Genomic DNA, 11,210 nt, shown 5'->3' with positions numbered 1-11,210 from the left:
GGTTCAGTTGGTTATGTATTTTGTATCATTACAAATTTAATGTTTTTGTACATTTTCTTGCTGTGTGTGGGAACAATAATTGTTACTGTTAATAATACAACAGCGTTTTGTTACTGGGGCTTTAATAATCCATAAATAAGTGCATCATTACGGCTTTTTACAAAAATCTGTGATTTGTTTTGGAACACTTGGTCAAACTGAGAATCACGAGATTGTACGCAAAGTGTATTCGTAAACAGAGTGGATGCAAAATAGATAGTTAAAAAAAACTCTGATGACGTTGATGCGCCTGACAACCCGGAAGTAGGGTTGTTTCGTTCACTACTAGCGCACTAAAGCTACTTCATTTCGTATGCCAGTGAAGTCATGGGGGCTGTGTTTCTCAGCCAATACTGACAGCTGAGAGTCTGCTTTTTACAAGACATAAAACTGAGATCCCTGTTCATTATAAGGTATGTTGCTGGAGGTTGTCGGGGGGACAGTGTGGGACTGAATCCATCTCTATGTAATGACAGTATCGTCACTGTGTTCTTGCGCATTGTTGGCTTGTTAGCAAGTAGCTCCTGCGATGGATTTGTGTAAAAGTATTTCACGGTATCCAACATATTGCAACGATGATGCCATCCTTATAAAGCAACATATGTTGATAAAATATATCTGATAACTGCTTACTTAGTGCCACAGTGCTGTGCTTGTTTTGATGCGTTGGTTACTGTCACAGGCTAAACAAGGCGATTAATTTAGCTAACATACAGCTATTTCCCAATCAAACGTGACAGTCCTGACAAGATACAAATAAACCATTCAAATGATTCAACCGATCATTTGAAGGTTTAACCTCACGAATAGCCGGTCAAATCACAAATATGTCATTAAGCTCGTATAGTAAGTAAACTGTCTGGTATCTTGATGACTAGCACAGTAGCTAGCTAGCTAGGTACTGTGCTAGTTAGGCTCTGTGCAGGTGTTAGTCCAAAAACGCTGCTCTCAGTTTTCCTCTGTTTGTCTAGGCAGATTGTAATGTTAACAGGTGGTACTACGTGTAATTTGACTGCAAACAACATACCGTTGATAAAACATGTGCTTTTGTGCACATCCTTCATACCTGTTGCAGATACAATCTTTAAATATAGCCTTATGTTCATTAATTGGACTTAATAGCCATAGATCATTGGTTTGTATTTTTGGTGCAGACTCACTGTCCATCCCTAAGTACATCACAGTTCCACTTCTTTGCACTATACTACTACTATACTATACTAATACACCTGGCTGTTATAAGAAATCTAGTAAAGGACCGAAACTAAGAAAGGTTGAGACACTGACTTTAAACATGTACAAAACTGAGGTTCTCAATGATTATTGATAGATTTCATATTTTGTGCATCATCAATTTTTCTGTTCATGTCGTTTTACAGTAGTTGGCTGAGGATACATAAGTGGCTGAGCTTAAGGGATGTGCAGGGTAATAGTGTATATCAGCATTATATACAGTTAGAAATACAGTTATGGCAGGTTTCTATTAACAGGATTGTCTGTGGTGAGTTTTGGCAAGGGCCCTCAATTTTTGATAAAGACTCTTTTGATTTGTTTAATACGGATGCTCAATATTGCTATTAATGCGTGGATCTGTAACCAATATATTATGCATACAGTACCGTGTGTATCTCAATTTATAGTCAGTAGCTTTCTCAGCCGTGTTGCGGTGCAGTGAAATAAACATCAGAGTTCTAGAAACCCTGGAGAAATACAGTAGTAATAATGAAATGATTTGGCTCCTTTACTCTCAGCCACGTTCTTTTGTCTGGCTTCCTGTTGCCTAACACGCTTTTCAAGTCACTATAGAGCGTTTTAAAAGAATGACCTATTGTGGGGTGTGTTGCTTAGCTTGCCCTGAGTCACTTTATATTTCAGAGGACAGCTTGGGCTGTTACAGTGTTTATTCTCCTCAGCCAATACGGCACTTTGATGTGCACATTTGCAAGCAGGTGCCTTAGAGTGTGTGTCAAACTGATTGTTGAATGCTTTTGCTGAGCTAGAAAAGTTTAATATGCAGTTGCGTCCTTCATTGATTGAAAATACTTTAGCTGACATTAGACTGACTGTTCTGTACCTCTTTTATTTTTCTTGCTTACCTGTCCTGGGTGGTCCATCACTGTTTTCTCCACTCACACTTCAGTTGCCAGGTCAGGCATGAACATGGAGTCTATGCTTAACAAGCTGAAAAGCACCGTCACCAAGGTGACGGCAGATGTCACCAGCGCTGTCATGGGCAACCCTGTGACACGGGAGTTTGAGGTTGGACGACATATTGCCAGCGGGGGTCCTGGCTTGTGCTGGAGGATCTATAACGGCACCAAGAAGTCCACCAAACAGGTTTGTGTGTTGTTATCCTCCCATGACCAGACCCCATTCATAAAGTTTAGATTTAAATGTGAACAATCTGACTATGGATGTGCATGTCAAAGCTAATTTCAGTGCCTTGTTGTCTTTCTTTATCCCTCCAGGAAGTGGCAGTGTTTGTGTTTGATAAGAAGATGGTTGATAAGTATCAGAAATTTGAGAAGGACCAAATTGTGGATTCGCTGAAAAAAGGGGTGCAACAGCTGACAAGACTGCGTCACCCCCGTCTCCTGACTGTGCAGCATCCTCTTGAAGAGTCACGGTGATAAACACACACACACACACACACACACACACACACACACACACACACACACACACGCACACACACACACACACACACACACACACACACACACACACACCTAGGAATGAGTAACTACTCAAAGGGCTTGACAAAGTTGCATAACAAATGTATTTTGCCTGCCTCTGTTTGTGCATATGTGAGCAGGAGCTTGTCAAGATCAAAGACTCTGTAGACTGAATAATTTATGCCCCTGAGGGCCAGATAAGGTTGAGGCTGTCTTTTAAGTTACTTTCTTTTCTGCAGCTTTTTCTTTTAGACTTACACCTGGGGAAACTCAAAACTCAAAATGTTTCTGTATCGCTTTTTCCTCAGTGCCTTTTCAGGAATAACTTAACATTTACAAAGCGGATCTTTCAAATGATACTGATATAGATTTTCTGTTTGGCCCCCAGAGACTGCTTGGCCTTCTGCACGGAGCCGGTGTTTGCAAGTCTGGCCAACGTGCTGGGCCAGTGGGAGAACCTGCCCACCCCCCTGCCCACCGACATCAAGGAGCACAAACTGTACGACGTGGAGACCAAGTTTGGACTGCTGCAGGTGAGAGTGCAGACAGGTTAGCTGGCTCAAACTACAACTACACCTCAATTTCAAGTTCATTGGACCTCATTATTTTCTCACGTGTTCCCATATGGTGTTATTTACAGCTTTGTAAATCATTTATGGCTGATCAAACTAGAAAAGGCCTGCCATAGAAACCATGTATTAATAATGTATTTATAACAGAAAGCTTTTCACCCTTTAACGCCAAACACTTACATTTTAATTTCTCCATTCCTTCAGATCTCAGAGGGGTTGTCTTTCCTCCACAGTGGGGTAAAAATGGTCCACGGCAACTTGTGTCCAGAGAACATCATCCTCAACAAGAGCGGAGCCTGGAAGATCATGGGCTTTGACTTCAGCATCTCCTCCAACAACCCCTCAGACGCTGAGGTGTGGATCACTATGATTTTCAATGCTCTACCAAAATAACATCTTGTTGTATTGTCACATATTTATTTCCTCATGTTCTTTCATCTTCCTCAGCTTAAGTACACATGTAAAGAGTGGGAGCCCAACCTCCCCCCACTCTCCCTCCCTAACCCCGAGTACCTGGCCCCCGAGTACATCCTGTCTGTCAGCTGTGACTCCGCCTCCGACATGTACTCGCTGGGTGTGGTCATGCATGCCGTCTTCAACGAGGGCAAGCCTGTTTTCCAAGTCAACAAGCACGACATATTCAAGAGCTTCAGCCGGCAACTGGACCAGGTGGGTGGAGCTGTCCTCGTGACAAACTTCAGGATAAGGACACACAGGATAAGCTAAAAAGGGCTCGAGCTTCTGCCAATGTTTGCTGCATGACTACATTTTTAAGAATATCTCAAGAGTTTGTTACATTTACCACTAAAACACAAGTTGCAATCTCGGTTGTGATCCATTCTGTCTATGTTTGTCATTTTTAGCTGAGCAGCATAAGTCCAGCTGTGCTGAACAAGCTCCCGGAGGAAGTTCGGGAACATGTCAAAATGCTGCTCAGCGTCACACCTAACGTGCGACCGGATGCAGATCAGATGACCAAGGTTTGCATTGTTGGCTCTACATGTCTGGAGATACCAACGAAAGCTTATGTGGGTGATATCTGATTGGATCTGACTTTTCTTTTAAGTTACATTTAGTCTCTTTCTGTTGTGTTGTAAAATTCAGATTCCATTTTTTGACGACGTGGGCGCTGTGACCCTGCAGTATTTTGACTCCCTCTTCCAGAGAGACAACCTACAGAAGTCCCAGTTCTACAAAAGCCTCCCCAAAGTTCTGCCCAAACTACCCAAGGTAATTGCCTGTACGTTTGGTTATCAGGTTAAAAGTGTAAGAGCTAATCAGAACCAGACCTATCATTCACTGTAACCAGGACTTAGTTATCTCTAAAAACTTTTAGTGTTAACTAAGCTACAATATTTTCTAGATCTGTTTACTGAATGGGTACTGCATGTTTAGATCTATTTTGAGGTCCAACTTGCTGATTAACTGATTACTCATGTTACTGTCATAATGCTTTTGAATGCTTCTGTTTCTGTTAAGCTGTGTGCATTAACTCAAACAGTACAAAAACACTTGTGAGTCTGGCACTGTTTCGTCTTCCCTTTTCTCTGTACATATTTATACTCTAGTTTGTTAAACGTGCTCCCTTGAGAACTCTTCATGATCATACAGTTTGACTATTCTTTCATGGCTTCTGTAACCCTCTCCTGTCTCTCAGAGAGTGGTGGTGTATCGGATCTTGCCGGCTCTGACTTCAGAGTTTGTCAACCCGGACATGGTTCCCTTTGTGCTGCCCAACGTGCTGCTGATTGCAGAGGAGTGCACTAAGGACGAGTACGTGCGGCTCATCATGCCGGACCTCACGCCTGTTTTCAAGCAGCAGGAGCCCGTTCAGGTACACCCCCTCACAGAACCAGTTGGTCAAGTGTTAAACATTATTATAGTTGGTGTGCTTTGGCTAGAATGTGCTTTCCTCTTTAAGTCTTTGCAAGATCATTTCTCTCCTTTGACATTTTTATGTTGGAGATTTGATATAACAGACTAAAGAGCATGCTCTGTTTGGGTTTGCTCTGTCACTTTATCAAGACTTGTCTCTCTCTGTATTTCTCTTCCCATGCATCCTCAGGCTAGTAACATGGTGAGTGGTCTCTGTTGTGAATATACTCCAGTCACTAGTTTGCGTTGTCTATAGAAATTAAAGCTTAACTAAAGCCACCTATAGCACCGCCTCTGCCTCTTACTACTTCAGTCATATGTAGAGAACAGCATGAGCTTGGTTTCCCTGACTGGGTCCCTGTGCTGCGCAGATCCTGCTGATATTCCTGCAGAAGATGGACCTGCTGTTGACCAAGACACCCTCAGAGGAGATTAAGAACAGCGTGCTGCCTATGGTCTACAGAGCTCTCGAAGCGCCTTCTGTACAGATCCAGGTATGGGGGGGGATAGTGCTGCTTAGTATTTGAAGTTTTGCCAACACTAAATCAACACTAAATCAATTACGTATTATGGCATAATTGTGTATATTATTCCGTTCCTCTGGTGCTTATCAGTGCTGCTTTTCAGAGCACAGTTAGATTGAATGCATTGGCATCATATAAATGTCAGAATTCCTAAATTGTTTGGTATCCGTGGCTGTGCAGGAGCTGTGCCTGAACATCATCCCCACGTTTGCCAACCTGATAGAGTACCCGTCCATGAAGAACGCTCTCATCCCTCGAATCAAATCTGCCTGCCTACAGACCTCTTCACTTGCTGTGAGTCTCCACCATTAACATTTTCTGCTCTCGACTTGTACTGTTCCCTAGGCAACAATAGTACATGTATCGTACTTTCACCAACTACCGAAATGTCTGAAATAAAAGTATCTTTCCATGTTACCGTGTAGGTACGAGTGAACTCCCTGGTGTGCCTGGGGAAGATTTTGGAATATCTCGACAAGTGGTACGTCATCGATGAGATCCTGCCCTTCCTACAACAGATCCCCTCCAGAGAACCAGCAGTACTCATGGGAATTCTGGGTAAAGAAAAAGGGCACGGCACACTCAACCCGATATCTGTTAAAAACAAATCTAAAACAGCCCCACACACACACACACACACACACACACACACACACACACACACACACACACACACACACACACACACACACACACACACACACAGGTTTTCAGTTTTTTTTGGTGTGAGTGAAGAAGACAACTGCAAGTTCTTTTAAGAATATGTTGGACTTTCTTCCGCCGGTAAAGTTAACCATTTTAGACAAAGGATATGATTTTCTGCAATTTGTTTTTTAGCTGAATTTGATTTATCTAGAAAGGGGAGATATTTTTGATTGTGAGATTTGTTTGAGGAAAAGTAAGAGAAGGCCTTGATGCCATTTGGGAGGAAAAATGTAATATTTAAATAGACATATTTCGTTATTGAAATGCAATTGAATTCAAATGTTTGTAGAGTTATTTTTTTACAGATAAAAACAGTCTCAGATATTTCCCTGTGTGCATCAATACTTACTGGCATTTTTAAACATATTTTTTAATTATTGGTTATTTGATTTGCCCTCTCCTCACTGTAGGAATCTATAAGTGCACCTTTAGCCACAAGAAGCTGGGCATCCCCAAAGAGCACCTTGCCACCAAGATCCTGCCGCACCTGGTCTCCCTTAGCATAGACAACAACCTCAACCTTAACCAGGTACTGCACAGCAACACATGCAACATATTTTGTATCACCTGCATATTTGCTTTTTCTCATTTTTATGTAATATCCGATTCGTCCCACATTTCAGTTTAACTCGTTCATGGCGGTCATACGGGAAATGCTGAGTCGGATGGAGGCCGAACACAAGACCAAGTTGGAGCAGCTGCACGTCATGCAGGAGCAGCAGAGGTGGGTGTCACATTTAATCACCCCCCACTATATCCTCCTTTGGAATCTCTCTGATTAAATCTGAAATGGTTATGCATATTAATGAAGAATTTATACAAACTATTATCTAGGGTAATGGATCTGTCTCAGAAAGCAATTAGCATTTGATCCTGGGCACATGAATAATAATGTAATACTAAAATCACATTTATATAGCGCTATTTACGGTACTCAAAGACAATAGAAGACTAACCAGGCTCTTATAAACGCCTCTATTCAAAATCCATCGCTTCCTCATTTAGTTCATTGTGTCTCTTCTAACAGGAGTCTAAACATCCCAAACCCAGGGAACCAAACAGAGATGAACAAGAGCCCTGCTAACAGCAGCAACCAGGTGAGAGGGTGTTTCTATGACAACTTGAGATATATTTACAGTCGTGTGAACAACAATTTTTCTCTTTTTACATTAACAGTTCCTGGAGATGCAAGTGTTTCACCTCTCTGTGCCTCAATGGTTCAGTTTAAATGTGTCTTTTTTTCAGATTGATGATATCTTCGGCAGCTCTGGGGTTAATGGAAAAGAGAATGGACCTGCAGCAGCCGCCGCACAGCCTAACAGAGTATGAAATCAATGTCATACCTCATATCCAGAAATGTTCACCTTTAGGAAGCAGTCTAATTTGTCCATGGTCTCTCTTGTTTTGCACCCCCATAGATGTCTCTGACTCTGGAGGAGAAGCAGCGATTGGCTAAGGAGCAGGAGCAGGCCACCAAGCTGAGGAACCAGCAGCCTTTAGCTCCACAGAGCATCAAACCAGCCAACAACTCCAACACAAAGGTAACGCCTGAAAACATCTGTGTGCATAAACAGCTGAACACAAACTACAGAAGCCCCGAGAGGCAAGGGAGGAAAAAGAGATACATTTTCTGATCTAAATAGTTTTCCCTGCTATATTTATGACTTAAGTACAGTTAAAAAAAGGTTTGCCAGCCTGACTTTTCTAATGCCCTAAATTAAATGAGTAAGGGGAAGATTTTTCATTTTCTAGTTGATAAATGTTTGCTCTTCACCACCACCTGCTCCTACCACCCTTATCCTTGAATAAGTAAATTAAATTTAGGCTCCAGACAGAGGAATACTTTATGCCAACTGTCAACAAAAAGATATGTTTAAACATTAAGAAGCAGAGGGATAGCCCGGTGACCTACGGAAGTAACAAAAGAAAACCAATAATTTCTCCCCAGTCATAAATACGACTGAAATCTCTCATGGTTTATTCCAGATGATTTATCCATGCCCGGGTTAGTGTTCACATAATATATGTCGAGGATCATGCAGGCAAAAATATTTTTCCTCCGTCTGTTCTTAAGCCACGAACATAATTAGATCTGACTTAAAAACAATATATCTCCATGATTTTTCACCCACACTCTCTTTTGCCTCTCATGGTCTCATGAGGAGTTTAAACCCGCATTTTCCTTTTCTTGCAGACTAAAGATCTGACTAGCAGCCTGCTCAACAACATGACCTCTCTAAACAGCCTTTCATTGGCCAACACGGCTCGACCCGCCCCGATGCAGGGCTCCACCATCGCTGCCTTCCCCTCCGCTGGCCCCATGGTGGGCTCCATGGGCGCACCGGTCTCCAACGGCTTCAACCCGCCCATGAGCTTCCAGGCAGGAGGCACCGGGATGGGCATGCGTCCCGCGGGCCCTGGCCTCTACAGCGGCATGGCCACCACCACCAGTACCCCAAACTTCGGAGCTCTGACGCAGAATCAAGGACCCATCGGGCAGACGAATAAAGACTTGTCAGCGTTGGACAGTCTTTTTAAACCCAGCCAGCCCAAAGTCACCCTCAACCAAATGGCCCCACCCAGCACCAACACCCCTTGGCTTAATCAGTTTGGTTCGGCCCAGAACGCTCAGACTCAGATGCACGGTGCTCCTGTTGCTATGGGAGGGGTGCCCAGTGGCTTCGGGATGCAAGCAAACCCCTTTTTCAGCCCGCAGAACTTTGCTCAACCCGCTGCTGCCCCCAGCCCCCTGAACCAAAGTGGAATTAAACATAGCGCGTCCGTCAACAACGATCTGAAGGACTTGTTCGGCTAGATGCCAGGTTAAATATATTCTTTTAGTAATTTTGGATAAAAGAACCTTGAATTCTCGCAGAACAAGACACTGATTGAATGTGAAGATTTCAAATCCGATCAAGCGTATTGCTGTGTGTATTTTTAAACATCATTATAAATCCTGCTAACATTCGGCTGGCAAATTAACCTGCGCCTAATTCCATTTCTACTTGACCACAAGGACAAAAGGCTGGGGCGGGTCCTAATTCTTCTAAGCTGTGTTTCTTTACATGCTGGGGTTTCCTACTGTTTTTCTACTTGACGTTCTTGGGCGTCCCAACGTCGTGGGTTGAGATGAATCCCAACTCAGTTAATTCAGGAGAGTTTTGTGTTCATTTCATGAGTGATTGAGTGGCTTTCCTGAATCAGAATCACCCCAAAATTAGCAGAAAAAAAAGGAAAAAGTGGCTTCACATCTGCTCATATTCAGGCTTCTGTATGTTAATTGCTTCTCCGGACTATTTTAGACTTGGCTGCATGTCTAAAGGGATCCGAGAGTTGGCTTAAAATTTAAATAAAATGTCAGAGCCTGGTGGGAGGGGGCTTGAAGTATAGCACTGATCTGCATCCAGGAAGCTCCTCCAGAGACAATCTGAAAGGAGGAAAAATGGGAAGCCCAACAGGAAAGTAGCCCCACTGCAGTCTGTCTCCATAGTAACTGAGTCTCTGCAGCACCTCCATGTGGACTGATGATCCAGTTTGCTCTTTTTTCTTTAACCCTTTTGTCTTATTCTTTCAACATCAGGTTCAAAAGCTGCAAAACATGCTCTTATTTGCTTCTGAGCCAGCATGTTGAAAAGGGAAGGGTTACTTTTCTCTGGTTGTTGACGACTATTTCACCTCCTCTGGTATCTAAAACCTCAACCTCTGTAAATGCAGTTTGAACGATTTATGTGTCTTATAGTGGAATAGGATGTGTGGAGTAGCTATTACGGCAGTGTCCTTTAAAAAGATGCTAATGCTAAAGGCAAACTGAAGGAACACCCGCACTGCTTAGGCTGTTGTGCCTTAAATGGTTACATGTGTAGGGTTAGACAGACAGCACTCATCTGTTACTCAAGTATTAATTTCAGTTTTTAATCCGCTGTATTTGCTTCTCAAATGACTTGCTTCGCATGTTACTGAACTTGACCACAAAAGATCTAAAGTTTGCTTTGTTAGCACATTTTCCGATCATGATTCCAGCGAGAAACACATCTATTTGGATTTTCTCTGATGAAGTTTATAAGCGCCTCGAAATCCTCCTTGTTCTGTTGACCAATTTATACAATGATGAAGATGATCGCTATATATTTTCAGCACTTTTCAGCTGTCTGAGGAGCAGTGCTGGTTATGATGAAGTGTATATATAATATAGTTATTTAAAGATGGGTTGCTCTGTGAGGGCATTTTTACATCCCTGTGATAATGGTTGAGAGGCCTTAGATGAGTTGGTGCAATAATCCTTGTCGGTAGTTGAGCGGGAACATGGATGGGCTCCTAACATGAATCTCCACTCGACAGAAAAAAACGTCAAATTTTCTAAAAAGGTGTATTCATTCTAAATCTTACATTTTGGAAGTACAGCACTTACGGTTTTTAGATCTCGGTCAGTGTGTTTCTGCTCACAATGATTGTTAATACGCCGTTTGTTATTGGATATTAATGCCTCCTAAACAACGTGAGCTCTCTGGCAGGTGCATTTGACTCTACATTCCTCAATTTCTGTCATACAAGACTGCACGTTTCAGTGATTCGGCGTAAACCGCGTGCCGGTTTTGATTTCATCTCAAGTGGATGTGATCTGTTAAGCGTGCGTCACATATCCTAGCAGAATCCCAAAGCAGAAAGCGTATTCTTCTATGAGAATGTTTGTATGCCACTGCTGTCGATGTATGTGTAGTGTTGCCCTTGTTTTATGTGTTGAGGTGCTGGTCTCTGAGGTGGTTCACTGAACATCTGTAAATATAAAGGAAAGTACACAATCTAACCCTCTCAAAGGCTGC

At 42.6% G+C, this 11,210-nt stretch overlaps 1 protein-coding gene across 2 annotated transcripts; it reads left to right on the top strand.

The window, feature by feature from the left end:
* The first annotated feature begins 297 nt into the window (after positions 1-297).
* On the top strand, positions 298-11,194 carry scyl2 (SCY1 like pseudokinase 2). Of its 2 annotated transcripts, XM_063905521.1 has the most exons (19): positions 298-452; positions 2,180-2,376; positions 2,508-2,665; positions 3,103-3,247; positions 3,491-3,640; positions 3,734-3,955; positions 4,150-4,266; positions 4,391-4,516; positions 4,944-5,120; positions 5,352-5,363; positions 5,533-5,655; positions 5,866-5,979; positions 6,111-6,243; positions 6,801-6,919; positions 7,014-7,114; positions 7,418-7,487; positions 7,636-7,713; positions 7,809-7,931; positions 8,585-11,194. In XM_063905521.1, the coding sequence occupies exons 2-19, from the start codon at positions 2,194-2,196 to the stop codon at positions 9,203-9,205; spliced, it is 2,772 nt and encodes a 923-aa protein (XP_063761591.1). In that variant the 5' UTR covers positions 298-452; positions 2,180-2,193; the 3' UTR covers positions 9,206-11,194. The 2 variants fall into 2 exon arrangements, with proteins under 2 accessions (XP_063761591.1, XP_063761592.1); XM_063905522.1 differs by lacking the exon at positions 5,352-5,363.
* Positions 11,195-11,210: the final 16 nt, after the last annotated feature.

This window comes from Eleginops maclovinus, chromosome 17 (genome assembly GCF_036324505.1).
Source record: "Eleginops maclovinus isolate JMC-PN-2008 ecotype Puerto Natales chromosome 17, JC_Emac_rtc_rv5, whole genome shotgun sequence".
Lineage (NCBI taxonomy): Eukaryota > Metazoa > Chordata > Actinopteri > Perciformes > Eleginopidae > Eleginops > Eleginops maclovinus.
The sequence above is the reverse complement of the archived record's forward strand: the minus strand, read 5'-3'. Positions and strand labels throughout refer to the sequence as shown.